This window comes from Saccoglossus kowalevskii, chromosome 16 (genome assembly GCF_978046115.1).
Source record: "Saccoglossus kowalevskii chromosome 16, keSacKowa6.1, whole genome shotgun sequence".
Taxonomy (NCBI): Eukaryota; Metazoa; Hemichordata; class Enteropneusta; family Harrimaniidae; genus Saccoglossus; species Saccoglossus kowalevskii.
In genome coordinates this window covers 23,278,248-23,300,116 of record NC_140656.1, presented here as the reverse complement: position 1 = coordinate 23,300,116, position 21,869 = coordinate 23,278,248, and the positions used below count along the sequence as shown (strand labels likewise).

At 41.0% G+C, this 21,869-nt stretch overlaps 2 protein-coding genes across 3 annotated transcripts in view; one reads left to right on the top strand and one right to left on the bottom strand.

Moving 5' to 3' along the window:
• LOC100375353 (large ribosomal subunit protein eL6-like) lies at positions 1–6,937 on the bottom strand. Of its 2 annotated transcripts, none has more exons than XM_002731290.4 (6): positions 6,852–6,937; positions 6,276–6,399; positions 3,211–3,312; positions 2,804–2,993; positions 635–819; positions 1–217 (listed from the first exon to the last, which is right to left on the bottom strand). In XM_002731290.4, the coding sequence occupies exons 2-6, from the start codon at positions 6,396–6,398 to the stop codon at positions 65–67; spliced, it is 753 nt and encodes a 250-aa protein (XP_002731336.1). In that variant the 5' UTR covers position 6,399; positions 6,852–6,937; the 3' UTR covers positions 1–64. The 2 variants fall into 2 exon arrangements, with proteins under 2 accessions (XP_002731336.1, XP_006812238.1); XM_006812175.3 differs by lacking the exon at positions 6,852–6,937 and adding an exon at positions 6,756–6,840.
• The window catches only part of LOC100375506 (uncharacterized), a 35,320-nt gene continuing 20,348 nt past the window's right edge, over positions 6,898–21,869 (top strand). Inside the window, exons 1-3 of the mRNA XM_002731291.4 lie at positions 6,898–6,988; positions 8,185–8,288; positions 11,617–11,702. Of these exons, the coding sequence (XP_002731337.1) occupies positions 8,273–8,288; positions 11,617–11,702 (102 nt within the window). The 5' untranslated portion in view covers positions 6,898–6,988; positions 8,185–8,272. The remainder of the gene's footprint in view (positions 6,989–8,184; positions 8,289–11,616; positions 11,703–21,869) is intronic.

Genomic DNA, 21,869 nt, shown 5'->3' with positions numbered 1-21,869 from the left:
TTTCTTCATTAATTTATATTTAATTGTCCCACATCAAAGCATGTACAGTGTTATTCAAAGTCGTTCAAAACTTCATGAGATGAGGGTATTGTTTGTTACTCAGAGCAAACTTTGACCGCAAATAACCTTGGAGATGTGGAACTTTTTTGACAAGTGGAACCAGTTGTTTATCAACGATTTTCTGGTCTTCTTTTCTCTCATCAGATACAGAGTACTCCTGAAAAAGATGGAGACATACATTTGTTTGCAAATTACCAAAGCCAGAACAAATGACATATTAGATTTCAGTCAACATAGGTCCAAAAGATTGTGCGTATTTGTGTACATATGTGAAACGCCCAATCATTTTGGGCAAATATGGGCATTAGGGTCAACACAAATGTTATTTTTCCCTAATATTATATTCATGTCTCGCAGGTAAATATACAAACATTGACATCAACAAAAAGTAGTTTGCTATCTGCAAAAACTTGCTACACGGCAACAGATGTTCTTAGAATAAAATGGTGGTACTACAAGCTACATTAATGCAACATCCTCGCCCTTTCAGTACAAGTTTTTTGTGAGAATTCAAGCACTACTTATTGCCATCTCCATTAAATCCAATGAAAATGCTGAGTATGAATTTTCTTACCTCTTTTGCTTCATCAAATATTTCACCCTCTTGATGTCTAGGTTTCTTCAACTTCTTCTTTTTGAAGTATGCGTCAGTAAGTCTTGGTGGTAATTTCACTGTACTGATGTCAACTTTTGTTTGAGTTGCAATACAATAGATCTGGTTGACCCGCCTTAATGGTACACCATTTATTTTCATTGGCCCTATATCAAACAATTGTAAGGTTGAAAAGATATTAAAAGCTGCAATATTGACAAAAACACGTATTTTTTAAATGTTCATAACCACCTACTCTGTAGACCAAAATAGATTATGATTTATAATAATCTAAAAAAGTTGCGTTTGCAATCAAAACCAATAATACAGTGGTGTGCAGTGATTGTTATTAAAACAACTAGTGCACATATGTATTAGAGGATTTCATTGGACAAATACTCAGATATGACAGATCAACCTCTCACGATAAACAACCAATGTAGAACTAGGAATTTTCAAGCAAATTGCCGAAATACGTTCAGCAGGAAAATAAAAAGGCAAGAATATTTTGTTTGCTTGATAAAGTTCCTAGTTGAGATGTTGGGGACACTATTTCGCATCAGTATTCTATGTGTTAAAATAAAATTTAATAAGCGTCCATCAAGATTTCCGCATCATTTGTAATATTCTATTGAGACACATTGCTGAACGCAATTGTGAACTACATCATTGCCATTCTACTAGAATGTAACAGTAACACTTTCTTTGGTCACATCCCCTTTGTACTTTGTCAAACCAATATTAATTTCATTAAACTATCGTTAGTACACTTAATCAAAAATCACACCAACAGTGAAGTGATACATGCAGATAGAGTCATTGAAAGTAATCATAAACCAAAGGTGAATCCAGATACAATGCACTATGTAATCGTGTTCAATGGAAGATATGAAAGTAAACACCAATGGTTCAATTTAGAACGATATTCTTATCTGCTAATATATTTTTGTCAGTATTAATTTTAATGTGAAAATGTTGATGCAAAGTTCCACATTGCTATATTGTATGCAGAAACTCTTGACCACTTACAGCCGTTCTGCGAATTATTCGGACAGCCAATTAGCAAAATGACTTGCAACTTTGCAAAACACTTTGGTCTTTGCCCAATCTAGACTTGTCGGCGCCAGTTGAGTGCCACTTGTGGCGTGTGGTTTACTATTTTATAGGGGTTGTCTGCTTGGTGAATTGCAAGGTATAATCTAGTGTGCCTTTACAGCAAACATTCTTTATTTTTTTTTATAATTATATTGTAATTATTTTCTGTAATTTTGAAAATCACAAGTTGGGTGTTGCTTAAATCTGCCAAAAAATATCAACCCCTCGCTCATTTTAGTCAGTTGTACCTGTTACAAAAATGGAATAGACATAATAACAGTCGTTATACAGTCATTTTCAAACTGCAGTTGAAAAAGTGATTCGATCAAGGAAGACACTTTTGATTTGACAAAGTCCATCAAACCGTTATAATAGAGTTTTCCGTCTGTGTATCCCCGACATACTCTCCCACCCCGGTATAAAATCTGAATTTTATACATAATGTACCAGTAATGTAAAAATAACTTTTAGTTTGTCCAAAACTGTTGCGAAACTGCAGCACGTCCAAGGCTAAGAATCTTTACTTTGAGCCTTCCCGTCAATGACTAGTTCATTAATACCTGGGGTTACTCAACACTGTTTTGTAAATTGCGCTATGTCAGGTGGACTCAGATGGTTATAACAATTTAAAAACACTTTGAATGCATATACAACAATATCTGTCAATATATGGTAACCAACGCATGTCGTTTTGAAAGATAATAGAATGATTCCAATTGTGGGCGTGCCAATACAACGACGCCATCAAGTCTAGATTGGAAAAGACCCAAGTGTTTTGAAAACTTCCAAGATATATTGCTAACTGACTGTCCAAATAATTTTCAGAATGGCTGTAAACATATTTTCATTGTACTAATATTTAATGCAAGCACTGTTTGCAGATTTAAAAAAAACAAACATTCTAATCACTTACAAAGAATTCCATTTCATGCACTTGGAAAACACAACTGCGCAAAATTTTGACTTTTGACTTTGTCTGAACTTGATAAATAAATGCATTTATAAATTTCATATCAATGACATTTGTAAATGGATAAGAAAGCATAACATTCTCACCAGTGACCAGCAGTAAACCTGATGGGAACTGTTTAAGAAACACCACTCTATTGCCCTTGTACTTTCCAGCTACCATGATCAGAACTGTGCCCGGAGTGATGCTGGCTCGTAGGCGATGTTTATGTTCAGAGAATGGTTTTTTTGAGATGCGTTTCCTTTTAGCAAGTTCTTCAGTTGGGTAGTAACGGGGCTGAAGAAAAAAATTATTTCTTTAATAAAGGATGAACATGTTCAGTGGTATCTCAGAAATAGATGATAGAAACCAGTCTCTTGCAAATGCCTATACAAATATGCATTTCAAATCAAGCACAAATGTAAAATCAAAAGGTTTATCAAGGGTGGCAAGAATATAATCAGAAATTATCAAACATTTACAATGTACCAATTGCTCTGTCATGTAAACTTACCTGTCTTTTCACACGGACTTGACGTTTACCTCCATTTTTGTCACCACCAATTTGTTTTTCAATAAATTTTGGTGATGCAGCCTTTTCTTTCTTAACAACAGTCTGTAAATCAAGACAATAAATTATAGTGTTAAATATGAAGTCACACAAATGGTCAAAAAGAACAAAATTAGCATTACCTGCTACTACCGTTAAAGTCCTATTATAAACTGCGGTTTATATTACAATGTATCAATTTAAAAATTGGGATCAAAAGCTCAAGTTCGGGGTGCGGTTTCTATTACGTACATATTGCAATCACTAAATGGGCGTGGTCATTTTTTGTCCACAACACATGCACAAAATAAACAATACACCGTACAATCTCTTGAATAGGCGTCGGGGAAGAGTGAAAGGCCTTATTTTGGTTCTAAAATAGGCGTTACGAAATGTTGAAAAATTACAGTCAATCAAAAAAAAATTCTACATGATACAAAAAATACTCAGTATTTTTAATGTAATATGCATTTATTTTTTTTAATTTTCTTGGCAACAAAAAGTATATTCTAACAGAAGTTTCAAATAAAAACACGAATGCACTGCTTAGTAGCAAATGATCACATAACGGTAGCTCGATCCGGCCATGCTGCTGGTCACAAGTGAATAACTTACTTGTTTTCGAAGTGTTGATATTGGTGATTATTATTTAGTAGTGATTACAATAACGCACGAAAAATAAATTCGTTGAATTGTTATAAAATGCAAGTAAAATTCAACTTAGTTTCCCCGTAAGCGAATGATTTCAGTCACATGTAAACAGCCGATACGATATCCGCCATGCTCTTGAATGCTCACCTGGCGTATTATTGACCGGATAGGTCAAGTCGCTAATTAACCAATCAAAATGCTGGATGGTGCCCACGTGTCTAAATTACATAGCTCATTTAAATATGTTAATGACAGTTCAGCGACCTCATGGTGAACGCAACACGGAAGAGATTTACCGATAATGTAGTGCGATCTTTTGCCTTTGATTTCCATGGGAAAACGGCATGATTTTTTTTTTAAATCAAGAAATTATTTGTTTTCGAAAGATAAATTATTCTTCAATGCTCAGTTTAACACGTTTACGGTGATAAAAGCTCGTTGTCTAAAACTTACGAAACACAGACGTATTCAGAAAGAGTATTGACAGAGGTCGCCAGAACAAAAGCAGTTTCATTGCCTGTCTGACATCTTATCACCGCTGAACAATAAATAGGTGTGAATATTTTTAGGCATGTTGTCGAAACAAAGAATAGGATTAGGAACAATGCCGTTTTGGAACAGCTGGTTGAAACAATGAAGTCAGTCACGGTCTTGTTGAATTGGGGGTGCGGTTAGTAATAGGTACTTTTCAAGTTTTCAATTTTTGTTAAGAACTCTTTAACCCCGAAGCCGGAATTGGGGGTGCGGTTACTATTACGTATGCGGTTTATATTAGGACTTTAACGGTATTGCATCAAGTTTGGCCCAAACATAATATCAATTATAAAAACTGCTACACCACCCGTCCCTTTAGGAACAGATGAATGGAGGATTCAACATGATGCAAGCAAACAATCTTAAAGGCTGGTTTATTTTTACGAGAACCAGTAGAAATATTTTGAATGGTGTCTTGATGAGTTAAGTAGAAGATAATAGTATCAAAAGCAAATGAGGGAAACATAAATATCATTTTTACACTTAGGTCTACATTGTTCATCTAGTGGTTATAATATTCTATGCGCCGATGTACGTTCTTTTTCCAGTTCAACGGTTATAGATCCCAAATTGTTTTTACCTATGTTAAAGATTGGAAGCCGGAAAACGTAACCGGGGACAGTTACCCCCTAGACAATTAGTGATAATGGTATAATGTAGCAGAGTACTAACTATTGTAATTCAGTTTAGAACTATTGGAAGATTATATTTGCATTGTCGTCATGTGTCAAGACCTTTACTGTTTCAAAATACTGATGTTGGAGCTACGCGAGGGACGAGTAACAAGGATTAGTATCTAATTAGAAAGCTATACACGTACAAGGGTTTAAAAGGTACTCAAGAGCCGTCCAGAAATAGCTTATGTAAAGACAGATATTGTGCAACTTTTTAGTAGTCCTGCAGCCCTAGGACAATATTTGGAAGCAGCATTTCCAGTAGGATTTTTGCAAATGCGCATTTGCTATGCACTACAAATAAAATTTGCGTACAAGAATAACAAATGCGCAATTCAGAAAGTGATGATAAACAACTAAATTTGACACCCTGATTTTTTTCTGAGGCCCAATAATTTATTTATACATGTATATTTATATACGTTGCAAAAAATTTTTTCAGAGCATGTGGTCTGTTTTTACTCTAAAATAATTGTTTGTGAGAATGTCTTTATAGTACATAGACGTGTATCAAATCAAGCCCAGCCTGTAATCTAACTTTATTTCGAAGTCAAATTTTACCAGACAGACGTTGTCGCTTTGTAATTTTTGAATGGTTTTTCACGACTGAAAAACGTGTTACTGATCGTCAAATTGTCTTTGACAAAACCAAAGTTGTCAGGGATTTAGTCAGCAAGTTTGCTAACTTGCTGCCTCAATACTTTGAATGCTTACTGCCAAAATTGTTTTTAAAGCACTACAGTCGACACTCTTTGATGTTCGGAAAATGGATTTTTATAGGAAATTTGAACACTCGTTATGTGACAACTGTAGTGCTTTAAATTACATGACGACGATAGTCAACATCCACTATATATTGAGAGATGTAGATGTCCACTGTCACACAACATTTGTTTTTAAGTTTACAATGATACAATAGTCCCGACTTTGCCTGGGGAAATCCAACACAGGCACAACAATAAATCGCTGCATACACATGTGCATCTGAATGCAACTTGACTAAACTCTTCTGTTAGAAGAATCATTCTTATTTTAGCACTGTTTAATATTGCACACACCAGTCTATTCCCCAAGATAGTAAATTTATTAATTATGGTTTTTACATGGGAATGAGACGTTAGTGCATACCCTAAAAAGCTTCAGAATGGAACAGCAAAGAAGTCAACTTACCCATTTCTTTTTATAAGTGGCTGTTCTAGCGTACATTGCAGCTCTGCCATAGCGGGATATCCCACCCGACAGCATGCTATTGCGGCTGCTGTGGGGCCTCTTGCGTTTCTTTTCATTGGCCATGCTGTAAATAATCAAGTTGAAATTGTATTAATTGTTTCTGGACGTGTAGATTTGCAACTAAGGTTAGTGTATGTGTGGTGGAGGTACACCTTTGTTTCGTGTAATACGAAAACATCGAAGCGACCAGACTGCAGTTTGTGTATATTAAATCAAATATAATAATGGGATGACCTAACAACCACGCCGGAAATCAACGTCAGTATGTCGAAATTGTATTACGCTAATTAAGTTGCACGACACACAACACAAGGGCAAATGGATAACATGGTTATGTGATGATTCGAAAATACAAATTATCCATCGAAAACTACACGGAAATTTATTTAATGTCAGCGAAAATAAAAACTAAATATCTACTTTATTCAGTCGTGTGTTTAATTTAGCTCGATGGTCCGTGTTTTTCAAGATTTTGATGGATTATTTTGCGACTCTAGTGCGAGCCGCCATACTTACTTGACGGGCAAATGGGGAAAGGACTAACATACGGGTTCTTTGGACTGTTGCGCATGAATCAGTGACGTTTTACACATAATAGTCGATAACCGGAAGTAGTTTTATAAAAGCCTTTATAGCGGCGGTTTGCTGTGCAGGTAAATATCTATATAAAATGCGATGTATATACAATTTCATGTATTATTTTGTTGCACATAGACAAATACAATTCTAGTGCTATCAGCTGGATTCAGCAAACACTAGAAAAATGATAATTTTTTCAAAAACTTTGTCAAATCACTGTCCGGGGGACGGTGGTCAAATTATGGAACGGAAAATCATGTTTGTCTGCAAACAATCACACTCGATCGGTACAGTGTGTATTATTATTTTGAAAACGAGTTCACTGTTTTACATCATGCAGTTCGTAATTGTAGTACAGTCTTGGGTTAGTCATTGAAGAGCTTGTATAATATTCTGTATGATTTGTTTGACATTAAAGAGTCGAAAATATAAATTTCATTAATTATAAAATTAATAATTAAATGTTTGCACTCTGAGATCATCCAAAGATCTTCTTTATTAGGGTCATGGGAATTTCATGTGACATATTTGTTGGTTTGAATATACTGGAATACAAAGTTGAATGACAGACGAATATTTGTGACTTTACGGGGAGGGGTCACTGTACGTATATATGCAAAAATGTATTTTGAATTTCGCAGAGAAATTGGTACTATTATACATTTCGAAGCTCAGATGTCTACAAAAACCCAAAAAAGGGTACTTTGACTGACTTTGTAAAAATGCATAAAAATGGAAGACCTTGTTGTTTTGAAAGTTCCACCTGTACCATCAACATTAAAGCGAGAGGGTCTACACCTGCGCACACACAGGAATTGAGTCCCAAGCGACAATAACAACACATGCTAAAATGCAAAGGCTCATGGATATACACTTGTTTGTAAACAATGTCACGCTATGGCCATCTGACACATATGCAGGTGACGACTCCCCTGCTTTAAATGTATAGAGACATGCAAGCAGAAAGAGAAAACAACGTTTTTTGAATAATGTTGGTAGTTGCATTGCATCATGTTCAATGTCTGTTCTGTTTGCCATATAACAATGTACAATCATATACATTGCTTGCTCCTACAAAATTTTAACACACTTTGCATGACAAGGGGTGCGTATAGTGAACTGTTTTTGGTTAAATTTTCAGCATGGTTAAATTATTACGACAAACTGACTTCTTGATTTTAAATTTTTTTTCTCTAAATCTCACAGATTGTTTATTAGATACCACCAGATTAGCATAATTTTTAAACTTCGTTATATATCTTTCATTCAGCTCTGCGTGATTAATTGAGTAACCAGACTACACTCTTAAGTTTGTCTTTATTACATGCAAGACTTTGAATACTGATGAATTCAATGTAATGATGCCAGTTGCAGGTGAGTGCAAACTTATCTATTCCTGTACGAAAATGTGATTTTTACCTGCACATTCCTCTAGTCAGTGACTTATCACTATAAATGCTGAACTAATATTTTAAACAATAGCACTTCTCAGAGATTATAATCAGTATTTAGGTATATAAATTTCATCTCATAATACTGTAAAAACTTGATTAATTCGCGGTAGTAAAAATAATTATTTTTTCAAGTGCGCGAATTAATAGCGTAAAAACGGAAATTATTGGTTTTTGGTGCGCGAATTAAAAGAGTTCTTTTAGATCTATTCAAAAAGGAGCTGTTTTCATAAATTTATTAGTGATTTGTTTTGTTCTCCAATGAACATGATTACAGTACGTTGTTTTAGTGCCTCTGCAACTTGTGGCTAGTGGCATTCATGGCGTATAGTCGGGCAGAGAACATGCACTGCGTCAAGGACCAAGCACCATGTTACACTTGAAATGGAACAGCGAAATGGCAAAGGTCACTCTGTACACAAACTACAAAGTATTATTAGTTGTTCGACAGGTCGTCGGCAGTGAAGTCTGATGTACCGGATTCTGTTGTAAATTCGTTCAAGGTCGCGGTTTTTTGGCAGTTTTTTAAGGTGTTATTTTATTCTTTTCTGGTGTCTACAAGTTTCGCCGTAGTTATTGACACATATTCAAGAGTATTTATGTTTATAGGGACTAGCGTGAATGGGTAAGCTTTGTTTCAACAATGAACTGTTATCGCTGTAAACAATGTTAAAATATTCTTCAAATGCTCAGTTTCGCTATTGAAAACAAGTAATTTTTTGTTTAAAAAAAAAAAAATCATGTTGTTTTCCGATCTAAATCCAAGCCCAAAAGATCGTACTACAATCTCGGCAAATGTCTTTCGTGCTGTGTTCAATAACATTAACGTATTTAAATGAGCTATGGCAATTTGAACACGTTGACATCATCCATCGTTTTCATTATCAATTTGACCAGTCAGGTTAAAGAACACCGTCCAGGTCAAAACATGGCAAAAAACATCAAACGTTAAAGCATCGTCATTCGCTTATGATGTAACTAAGTTGAAATTTATTTGCATTTCATAAAAATTCAACGAATTTATTTTTTGCACATTATTATAACGGCGACCATTTGCTACTAAGCGGCTTGAATGCAGTTGGGTTCGTTTTTATTTGAATATACTTTCGTCACTAATAAAATGAAACCAAATAATTGTATTTGGTGCACGAGGTTCGTTAATGTGATTTTTTTGGAGAAAGATGCGCGGTCTACTTTTTAATCCAGCAAGAAAAAAATGTATAAAATTTTAGATTAGCTTCTGCAATAGTTTCTTTTGTTTTGGGTGGTCCAACTTCCGGCGTCGAAAATAGGCGTAGGTGAATTTTTCAATAAAAATATAAGCCCCCTAAAAATATTTGATGATCATTTTTTTTTAAATTTGAACCCCGAATACAGGCCCACCAGCCGTGAAACCGCCCAGGGCGATTTTTCGGATGGGCGAATTTACGGCAGAATCCGGTACTGCCCAAGAAATAAAAAGAGCCCAAGTTAAAGGCTACTTTGTAGCCATTGTTTACATGATTTTTTTTTTTTTTTCGTCAAGCACTTTCATCTATAATGAAAATGTGACACAAGGTCAATCGCCCGACCAATCAAAAACGTCAATTTACGCACAGGGCGGTTCATTTAAATTACGTCATAAAATAAAATCACTTTCCAAAATGGCGGACACATAGTCGATGCAACCCTGTGAACCAGCGACGAATAGCCCTGTACTAAGCTTTCCATCACGGAAATTCGTAATCGATGTGCTTACCGATGAATATTTATCAACTAAGTAATAAATTGCCCAACATCTGTAGTGTCGTGGGGGAATGACTGTTTTCAGGTCAAATCTTGACCGAACCTAAACTGCTTGCTAACTGAAAGGCTGTGATGACGGAGATCGTCTGCTATTGCGGCTACACCAAGTACTGATAACATAAATACAAACATTGTTTTGAAATACATGTAAGTATTCATTTGATGAAATGAAATAAATGTTAATGCGCATGTACCTGTACCCTGAATTTACACATACAATTGTATGTACATGTAATGTATGTACTAATGTTTTCACTATTGCATTGAGCTACTACTGTTAGATTTACTGTCAAAACAACATTTTTATTGAGGGAAAAATCATGCAGTATTGTTTTTATCTCAGAAAAACTTATTTAAACATTCCCAAAAATAATCAAAGAATTAAAAACACATACAGGTACATCACTACTAAATTTACATGTGTTACATTCCACATCTTGGGTGCTAAGTACAATGTATTATTTATACCTGTATGTATATATATATATATATATACATGACATGGCTCAGATTAGCCTGGCATGGTCAGTGATAGTTATAGCGCCCTCACCGACAGATCTATTTAATGCAAACTATGCCTGACATTAAATTTCAATTTAGTAGCCATAGCAACTCTGCCAATCACCAATCAAGAATTGCAGCAATTGACATGCAAACAAGACACTCTGATATAGGTATAGATTATGATGGTGAAATTAAACAACATGGCCTTGTGCATCCAATGTTATTTGCTGGTGGACTCCATGGGAGTCGGACATTGCTTGGTACAAGTCTACAACAGTAAAATTATTCCTGTAAAGATATTTATGTGTCAACAAGATGAACATATTATGAAAGGCTATTATGTGATGGCTGTCATAATCAACAGCTTCTGCAAGTGCCGACAAGTTTATGTTGGTGATAACAGAAAAACTACATCATTGTGTCTGGCTTAGTTTGTTATTGTTAATCATGTCAGGCTAGGCTTGGATTGGTACAAAATCTTTGTTGGTACTGTAATTACTTGTTCATATTAGCTGATGTCAAACAGTAAGAGAAAGTAAAATGGGATTATATAATCATTCCCTGTATAAGTCCACCTTCTGAATGAGTGAGTGTTAAATGTGGAACCATTGCTAAAATAATATATCATTGTACGCACGTAGTTGCTAATTTTGTTAATGCAGAGTTCTGTGTCCTGTGAAGGCATTGTCATTCTGCTCATTCATGATATCTGCTCCAATTTCCAGTGAGTTTTTAAAAATTTAAACTGATTTTTTTGTGCGACTGATTAAACGTACAAGCTTGCAAGCTTTTTTAATCACTTTCACTATAATCTGGAGTTATTGGACCATACATTTGTACATACATTTGTATCGTGTATACAGAAAGCTTTCAACAACATGCTAGAGTGCATAAAATGAAAAGTTGGTAGTCCATGATATATTAACAATAATAATTAACTGTCTTGTTTGTTCTTTCCATAGAGGAACATGAAACTGAGGCATTTGACACTCCAGATTACAAACAAAAATATAAATCACTGAAAAGAAAACTGAAGTTTCTGATATATGTAAGTGAAGTTCTGTTAAAACTGTAATTTGTTTATGCGTTCATAATGATGCTTCACGGTGAGTAGTATTTGTTGTGAACAAGATTTGTGAGTGGCTTTTTTCTCAAATAGAATTCTGAGTCATCTAAAAGTTTTGACTATTGACATTTTCCTGTCAGTCTTGAGGTATAGCTCTACATTCAATGTTTGTGACTATGTGAAAGGGTCATGTAACCATCTCTCTGTCAAAAGGCATTTTGGTAATTCAATTTGTTCTGAAGTCGACCAAGCCTTGTCAATCACAAGCACCTTCACCAAGGTTCTCCTAAAGTCATACTTTCACAATTGTCTGTGGCAAACTCACACAGGATACAGTGACTTTGGCTTCTTATTAAGGCTATAGCACACCCACCCAGGTACAGTGGCTTTGGCCTCCCCATTGAGTTTATGGCACACCCACACAGGGTACAGTGACTTTGGTCTCTCCATTGAGTCTATGGCACACTCACACCAGGTACAGTGGTTATGTATGACCTCTCCATTGGGTCTATGGCAAACTCACACAGGGTACAGTGACTTTGGCTTCGCTATTGAGTCTATGGCACACTCACACCAGGTACAGTGGTTATGTATGACCTTTCCATTGGGTCTATGGCAAACTCACACAGGGTACAGTGACTTTGGCTTCGCTATTGAGTCTATGGCACACTCACACCAGGTACAGTGGTTATGTATGACCTCTGCATTGGGTCTATGGCAAACTCACACAGGGTACAGTGACTTTGGCTTCGCTATTAAGTCTATGGCACACTCACACCAGGTACAGTGGTTATGTATGACCTCTCCATTGGGTCTATGGCAAACTCACACAGGGTACAGTGACTTTGGCTTCGCTATAGAGTCTATGGCACACTCACACCAGGTACAGTGGTTATGTATGACCTTTCCATTGGGTCTATGGCAAACTGGCACAGGGTACAGTGACTTTGGCTTCGCTATTGAGTCTATGGCACACTCACACCGGGTACAGTGGTTATGTCCTCTTCATTGGGTCTATGGCAAACTCACACAGGGTACAGTGGTTATGTCCTCTCCATTGGAGCTATGGCAAACTGGCACCAGGTACAGTGGTTATGTCCTCTCCATTAGGTCTATGGCACACTCACAACAGGTACAGTGGTTATGTCCTCTCCATTGGGTCTATGGCACACTCTCACCAGGTACAGTGGTTATGTCCTCTCCATAGGGTCTATGGCAAACTGGCACCAGGTACAGTGGTTATGTCCTCTCCATTGGGTCTATGGCAAACTGGCACCAGGTACAGTGGTTATGTCCTCTCCATTAGGTCTATGGCACACTCACACCAGGTACAGTGGTTATGTCCTCTCCATTGGGTCTATGGCAAACTGGCACCAGGTACAGTGGTTATGTCCTCTCCATTGGGTCTATGGCAAACTCACACAGGGTACAGTGACTTTGGCTTCTCTATTGATTCTATGGCACACCCACACCAGGTACAGTGGTTATGTATGACCTCTCCATTGGGTCTATGGCAAACTCACACAGGGTACAGTGACTTTGGCTTCTCTATTGATTCTATGGCACACCCACACCAGGTACAGTGGTTATGTATGACCTCTCCATTGGGTCTATGGCAAACTCACACAGGGTACAGTGACTTTGGCTTCGCTATTGAGTCTATGGCACACTCACACCAGGTACAGTGGTTATGTACGACCTCTCCATTGGGTCTATGGCAAACTCACACAGGGTACAGTGACTTTGGCTTCGCTATTGAGTCTATGGCACACTCACACCAGGTACAGTGGTTATGTATGACCTCTCCATTGGGTCTATGGCAAACTCACACAGGGTACAGTGACTTTGGCTTCGCTATTGAGTCTATGGCACACTCACACCAGGTACAGTGGTTATGTATGACCTTTCCATTGGGTCTATGGCAAACTCACACAGGGTACAGTGACTTTGGCTTCGCTATTGAGTCTATGGCACACTCACACCAGGTACAGTGGTTATGTATGACCTCTGCATTGGGTCTATGGCAAACTCACACAGGGTACAGTGACTTTGGCTTCGCTATTAAGTCTATGGCACACTCACACCAGGTACAGTGGTTATGTATGACCTCTCCATTGGGTCTATGGCAAACTCACACAGGGTACAGTGACTTTGGCTTCGCTATAGAGTCTATGGCACACTCACACCAGGTACAGTGGTTATGTATGACCTTTCCATTGGGTCTATGGCAAACTGGCACAGGGTACAGTGACTTTGGCTTCGCTATTGAGTCTATGGCACACTCACACCGGGTACAGTGGTTATGTCCTCTTCATTGGGTCTATGGCAAACTCACACAGGGTACAGTGGTTATGTCCTCTCCATTGGAGCTATGGCAAACTGGCACCAGGTACAGTGGTTATGTCCTCTCCATTAGGTCTATGGCACACTCACAACAGGTACAGTGGTTATGTCCTCTCCATTGGGTCTATGGCACACTCTCACCAGGTACAGTGGTTATGTCCTCTCCATAGGGTCTATGGCAAACTGGCACCAGGTACAGTGGTTATGTCCTCTCCATTGGGTCTATGGCAAACTGGCACCAGGTACAGTGGTTATGTCCTCTCCATTAGGTCTATGGCACACTCACACCAGGTACAGTGGTTATGTCCTCTCCATTGGGTCTATGGCAAACTGGCACCAGGTACAGTGGTTATGTCCTCTCCATTGGGTCTATGGCAAACTCACACAGGGTACAGTGACTTTGGCTTCTCTATTGATTCTATGGCACACCCACACCAGGTACAGTGGTTATGTATGACCTCTCCATTGGGTCTATGGCAAACTCACACAGGGTACAGTGACTTTGGCTTCTCTATTGATTCTATGGCACACCCACACCAGGTACAGTGGTTATGTATGACCTCTCCATTGGGTCTATGGCAAACTCACACAGGGTACAGTGACTTTGGCTTCGCTATTGAGTCTATGGCACACTCACACCAGGTACAGTGGTTATGTACGACCTCTCCATTGGGTCTATGGCAAACTCACACAGGGTACAGTGACTTTGGCTTCGCTATTGAGTCTATGGCAAACTCACACAAGGTACAGTGGTTATGTATGACCTTTCCATTGGGTCTATGGCAAACTGGCACACAGGGTACAGTGACTTTGGCTTTGCTATTGAGTCTATGGCAAACTCACACAGGGTACAGTGACTTTGGCTTTGCTATTGAGTCTATGGCACACTCACACCAGGTACAGTGGTTATGTACGACCTCTCCATTGGGTCTATGGCAAACTCACACAGGGTACAGTGACTTTGGCTTTGCTATTGAGTCTATGGCACACTCACACCGGGTACAGTGGTTATGTCCTCTCCATTGGGTCTATGGCAAACTGGCACCAGGTACAGTGGTTATGTCCTCTCCATTGGAGCTATGGCAAACTGGCACCAGGTACAGTGGTTATGTCCTCTTCATTGGGTCTATGGCAAACTCACACAGGGTACAGTTGTTATGTCCTCTCCATTGGAGCTATGGCAAACTGGCACCAGGTACAGTGGTTATGTCCTCTCCATTAGGTCTATGGCACACTCACACCAGGTACAGTGGTTATGTCCTCTCCATTGGGTCTATGGCACACTCACACCAGGTACAGTGGTTATGTCCTCTCCATAGGGTCTATGGCAAACTGGCACCAGGTACAGTGGTTATGTCCTCTCCATTGGGTCTATGGCACACTCACACAGGGTACAGTGGTTATGTCCTCTCCATAGGGTCTATGGCACACTCACACCAGGTACAGTGGTTATGTCCTCTCCATTGGGTCTATGGCAAACTGGCACCAGGTACAGTGGTTATGTCCTCTCCATTGGATCTATGGCAAACTCACACAGGGTACAGTGACTTTGGCTTCTCTATTGATTCTATGGCACACCCACACCAGGTACAGTGGTTATGTATGATCTCTCCATTGGGTCTATGGCAAACTCACACAGGGTACAGTGACTTTGGCTTCGCTATTGAGTCTATGGCACACTCACACCAGGTACAGTGGTTATGTATGACCTTTCCATTGGGTCTATGGCAAACTCACACAGGGTACAGTGACTTTGGCTTCGCTATTAAGTCTATGGCACACTCACACCAGGTACAGTGGTTATGTATGACCTCTCCATTGGGTCTATGGCAAACTCACACAGGGTACAGTGACTTTGGCTTCGCTATTAAGTCTATGGCACACTCACACCAGGTACAGTGGTTATGTATGACCTCTCCATTGGGTCTATGGCAAATTTACACAGGGTACAGTGACTTTGGCTTCGCTATTGAGTCTATGGCACACTCACACCAGGTACAGTGGTTATGTATGACCTCTCCATTGGGTCTATGGCAAACTCACACAAGGTACAGTGACTTTGGCTTCGCTATTAAGTCTATGGCACACTCACACCGGGTACAGTGGTTATGTCCTCTCCATTGGGTCTATGGCAAACTGGCACCAGGTACAGTGGTTATGTCCTCTCCATTGGAGCTATGGCAAACTGGCACCAGGTACAGTGGTTATGTCCTCTTCATTGGGTCTATGGCAAACTCACACAGGGTACAGTGGTTATGTCCTCTCCATTGGAGCTATGGCAAACTGGCACCAGGTACAGTGGTTATGTCCTCTCCATTAGGTCTATGGCACACTCACACCAGGTACAGTGGTTATGTCCTCTCCATTGGGTCTATGGCACACTCACACCAGGTACAGTGGTTATGTCCTCTCCATAGGGTCTATGGCAAACTGGCACCAGGTACAGTGGTTATGTCCTCTCCATTAGGTCTATGGCACACTCACACAGGGTACGGTGGTTATGTCCTCTCCATAGGGTCTATGGCACACTCACACCAGGTACAGTGGTTATGTCCTCTCCATTGGGTCTATGGCAAACTCACACAGGGTACAGTGACTTTGGCTTCGCTATTAAGTCTATGGCACACTCACACCAGGTACAGTGGTTATGTATGACCTCTCCATTGGGTCTATGGCAAACTCACACAGGGTACAGTGACTTTGGCTTCGCTATTAAGTCTATGGCACACTCACACCAGGTACAGTGGTTATGTATGACCTCTCCATTGGGTCTATGGCAAACTCACACAGGGTACAGTGACTTTGGCTTCGCTATTGAGTTTATGGCACACTCACACCAGGTACAGTGGTTATGTATGACCTTTCCATTGGGTCTATGGCAAACTCACACAGGGTACAGTGACTTTGGCTTCGCTATTGAGTCTATGGCAAACTCACACAAGGTACAGTGGTTATGTATGACCTTTCCATTGGGTCTATGGCAAACTGGCACACAGGGTACAGTGACTTTGGCTTTGCTATTGAGTCTATGGCAAACTCACACAGGGTACAGTGACTTTGGCTTTGCTATTGAGTCTATGGCACACTCACACCAGGTACAGTGGTTATGTACGACCTCTCCATTGGGTCTATGGCAAACTCACACAGGGTACAGTGACTTTGGCTTTGCTATTGAGTCTATGGCACACTCACACCGAGTACAGTGGTTATGTCCTCTCCATTGGGTCTATGGCAAACTGGCACCAGGTACAGTGGTTATGTCCTCTCCATTGGAGCTATGGCAAACTGGCACCAGGTACAGTGGTTATGTCCTCTTCATTGGGTCTATGGCAAACTGGCACCAGGTACAGTGGTTATGTCCTCTCCATTAGGTCTATGGCACACTCACACCAGGTACAGTGGTTATGTCCTCTCCATTGGGTCTATGGCACACTCACACCAGGTACAGTGGTTATGTCCTCTCCATAGGGTCTATGGCAAACTGGCACCAGGTACAGTGGTTATGTCCTCTCCATTAGGTCTATGGCACACTCACACAGGGTACAGTGGTTATGTCCTCTCCATAGGGTCTATGGCACACTCACACCAGGTACAGTGGTTATGTCCTCTCCATTGGGTCTATGGCAAACTGGCACCAGGTACAGTGGTTATGTCCTCTCCATTGGGTCTATGGCAAACTCACACAGGGTACAGTGACTTTGGCTTCTCTATTGATTCTATGGCACACCCACACCAGGTACAGTGGTTATGTATGATCTCTCCATTGGGTCTATGGCAAACTCACACAGGGTACAGTGACTTTGGCTTCGCTATTGAGTCTATGGCACACTCACACCAGGTACAGTGGTTATGTATGACCTTTCCATTGGGTCTATGGCAAACTCACACAGGGTACAGTGACTTTGGCTTCGCTATTAAGTCTATGGCACACTCACACCAGGTACAGTGGTTATGTATGACCTCTCCATTGGGTCTATGGCAAACTCACACAGGGTACAGTGACTTTGGCTTCGCTATTAAGTCTATGGCACACTCACACCAGGTACAGTGGTTATGTATGACCTCTCCATTGGGTCTATGGCAAATTTACACAGGGTACAGTGACTTTGGCTTCGCTATTGAGTCTATGGCACACTCACACCAGGTACAGTGGTTATGTATGACCTTTCCATTGGGTCTATGGCAAACTCACACAGGGTACAGTGACTTTGGCTTCGCTATTACGTCTATGGCACACTCACACCAAGTACAGTGGTTATGTATGACCTCTCCATTGGGTCTATGGCAAACTCACACAGGGTACAGTGACTTTGGCTTCGCTATTGAGTCTATCGCACACTCACACCAGGTACAGTGGTTATGTATGACCTCTCCATTGGGTCTATGGCAAACTCACACAGGGTACAGTGACTTTGGCTTCGCTATTGAGTCTATGGCACACTCACACCAGGTACAGTGGTTATGTATGACCTCTCCATTGGGTCTATGGCAAACTCACACAAGGTACAGTGACTTTGGCTTCGCTATTAAGTCTATGGCACACTCACACCGGGTACAGTGGTTATGTCCTCTCCATTGGGTCTATGGCAAACTGGCACCAGGTACAGTGGTTATGTCCTCTCCATTGGAGCTATGGCAAACTGGCACCAGGTACAGTGGTTATGTCCTCTTCATTGGGTCTATGGCAAACTCACACAGGGTACAGTGGTTATGTCCTCTCCATTGGAGCTATGGCAAACTGGCACCAGGTACAGTGGTTATGTCCTCTCCATTAGGTCTATGGCACACTCACACCAGGTACAGTGGTTATGTCCTCTCCATTGGGTCTATGGCACACTCACACCAGGTACAGTGGTTATGTCCTCTCCATAGGGTCTATGGCAAACTGGCACCAGGTACAGTGGTTATGTCCTCTCCATTAGGTCTATGGCACACTCACACAGGGTACGGTGGTTATGTCCTCTCCATAGGGTCTATGGCACACTCACACCAGGTACAGTGGTTATGTCCTCTCCATTGGGTCTATGGCAAACTCACACAGGGTACAGTGACTTTGGCTTCGCTATTAAGTCTATGGCACACTCACACCAGGTACAGTGGTTATGTATGACCTCTCCATTGGGTCTATGGCAAATTTACACAGGGTACAGTGACTTTGGCTTCGCTATTGAGTCTATGGCACACTCACACCAGGTACAGTGGTTATGTATGACCTTTCCATTGGGTCTATGGCAAACTCACACAGGGTACAGTGACTTTGGCTTCGCTATTACGTCTATGGCACACTCACACCAGGTACAGTGGTTATGTATGACCTCTCCATTGGGTCTATGGCAAACTCACACAGGGTACAGTGACTTTGGCTTCGCTATTGAGTCTATCGCACACTCACACCAGGTACAGTGGTTATGTATGACCTCTCCATTGGGTCTATGGCAAACTCACACAGGGTACAGTGACTTTGGCTTCGCTATTGAGTCTATGGCACACTCACACCAGGTACAGTGGTTATGTATGACCTCTCCATTGGGTCTATGGCAAACTTACACAGGGTACAGTGACTTTGGCTTCGCTATTGAGTCTATCGCACACTCACACCAGGTACAGTGGTTATGTATGACCTCTCCATTGGGTCTATGGCAAACTCACACAGGGTACAGTGACTTTGGCTTCGCTATTAAGTCTATGGCACACTCACACCGGGTACAGTGGTTATGTCCTCTCCATTGGGTCTATGGCAAACTGGCACCAGGTACAGTGGTTATGTCCTCTCCATTGGAGCTATGGCAAACTGGCACCAGATACAGTGGTTATGTCCTCTTCATTGGGTCTATGGCAAACTCACACAGGGTACAGTGGTTATGTCCTCTCCATTGGAGCTATGGCAAACTGGCACCAGGTACAGTGGTTATGTCCTCTCCATTAGGTCTATGGCACACTCACACCAGGTACAGTGGTTATGTCCTCTCCATTGGGTCTATGGCACACTCACACCAGGTACAGTGGTTATGTCCTCTCCATAGGGTCTATGGCAAACTGGCACCAGGTACAGTGGTTATGTCCTCTCCATTAGGTCTATGGCACACTCACACAGGGTACAGTGGTTATGTCCTCTCCATAGGGTCTATGGCACACTCACACCAGGTACAGTGGTTATGTCCTCTCCATTGGGTCTATGGCAAACTGGCACCAGGTACAGTGGTTATGTCCTCTCCATTGGGTCTATGGCAAACTCACACAGGGTACAGTGACTTTGGCTTCTCTATTGATTCTATGGCACACCCACACCAAGTACAGTGGTTATGTATGATCTCTCCATTGGGTCTATGGCAAACTCACACAGGGTACAGTGACTTTGGCTTCTCTATTGATTCTATGGCACACCCACACCAGGTACAGTGGTTATGTATGACCTCTCCATTGGGTCTATGGCAAACTCACACATGGTACAGTGACTTTGGCTTCGCTATTAAGTCTATGGCACACTCACACCAGGTACAGTGGTTATGTATGACCTCTCCATTGGGTCTATGGCAAACTCACACAGGGTACAGTGACTTTGGCTTCGCTATTAAGTCTATATCACACTCACACCAGGTACAGTGGTTATGTATGACCTCTCCATTGGGTCTATGGCAAATTTACACAGGGTACAGTGACTTTGGCTTCGCTATTGAGTCTATGGCACACTCACACCAGGTACAGTGGTTATGTATGACCTTTCCATTGGGTCTATGGCAAACTCACACAGGGTACAGTGACTTTGGCTTCGCTATTACGTCTATGGCACACTCACACCAGGTACAGTGGTTATGTATGACCTCTCCATTGGGTCTATGGCAAACTCACACAGGGTACAGTGACTTTGGCTTCGCTATTGAGTCTATCGCACACTCACACCAGGTACAGTGGTTATGTATGACCTCTCCATTGGGTCTATGGCAAACTCACACAGGGTACAGTGACTTTGGCTTCGCTATTGAGTCTATGGCACACTCACACCAGGTACAGTGGTTATGTATGACCTTTCCATTGGGTCTATGGCAAACTCACACAGGGTACAGTGACTTTGGCTTCGCTATTGAGTCTATGGCAAACTCACACAGGGTACAGTGGTTATGTATGACCTTTCCATTGGGTCTATGGCAAACTGGCACAGGGTACAGTGACTTTGGCTTTGCTATTGAGTCTATGGCAAACTCACACAGGGTACAGTGACTTTGGCTTTGCTATTGAGTCTATGGCACACTCACACCAGGTACAGTGGTTATGTACGACCTCTCCATTGGGTCTATGGCAAACTCACACAGGGTACAGTGACTTTGGCTTTGCTATTGAGTCTATGGCACACTCACACCGGGTACAGTGGTTATGTCCTCTCCATTGGGTCTATGGCAAACTGGCACCAGGTACAGTGGTTATGTCCTCTCCATTGGAGCTATGGCAAACTGGCACCAGGTACAGTGGTTATGTCCTCTCCATTAGGTCTATGGCACACTCACACCAGGTACAGTGGTTATGTCCTCTCCATAGGGTCTATGGCAAACTGGCACCAGGTACAGTGGTTATGTCCTCTCCATTAGGTCTATGGCACACTCACACAGGGTACAGTTGTTATGTCCTCTCCATAGGGTCTATGGCACACTCACACCAGGTACAGTGGTTATGTCCTCTCCATTGGGTCTATGGCAAACTGGCACCAGGTACAGTGGTTATGTCCTCTCCATTGGGTCTATGGCAAACTCACACAGGGTACAGTGACTTTGGCTTTGATTCTATGGCACACCCACACCAGGTACAGTGGTT

Excerpts from the sequence above, each read along its gene's own strand:
- LOC100375353 (XM_002731290.4), bottom strand. The coding sequence starts at position 6,398 with ATGGCCAATGAAAAGAAACGCAAGAGGCCCCACAGCAGCCGCAATAGC. Across the intron at positions 2,994-3,210 it reads AAGTCCGTGTGAAAAGACAG|CCCCGTTACTACCCAACTGA; the intron begins GTAAGTTTACAT and ends TTTTTTCTTCAG. Across the intron at positions 218-634 it reads TATTTGATGAAGCAAAAGAG|GAGTACTCTGTATCTGATGA; the intron begins GTAAGAAAATTC and ends CATCTTTTTCAG.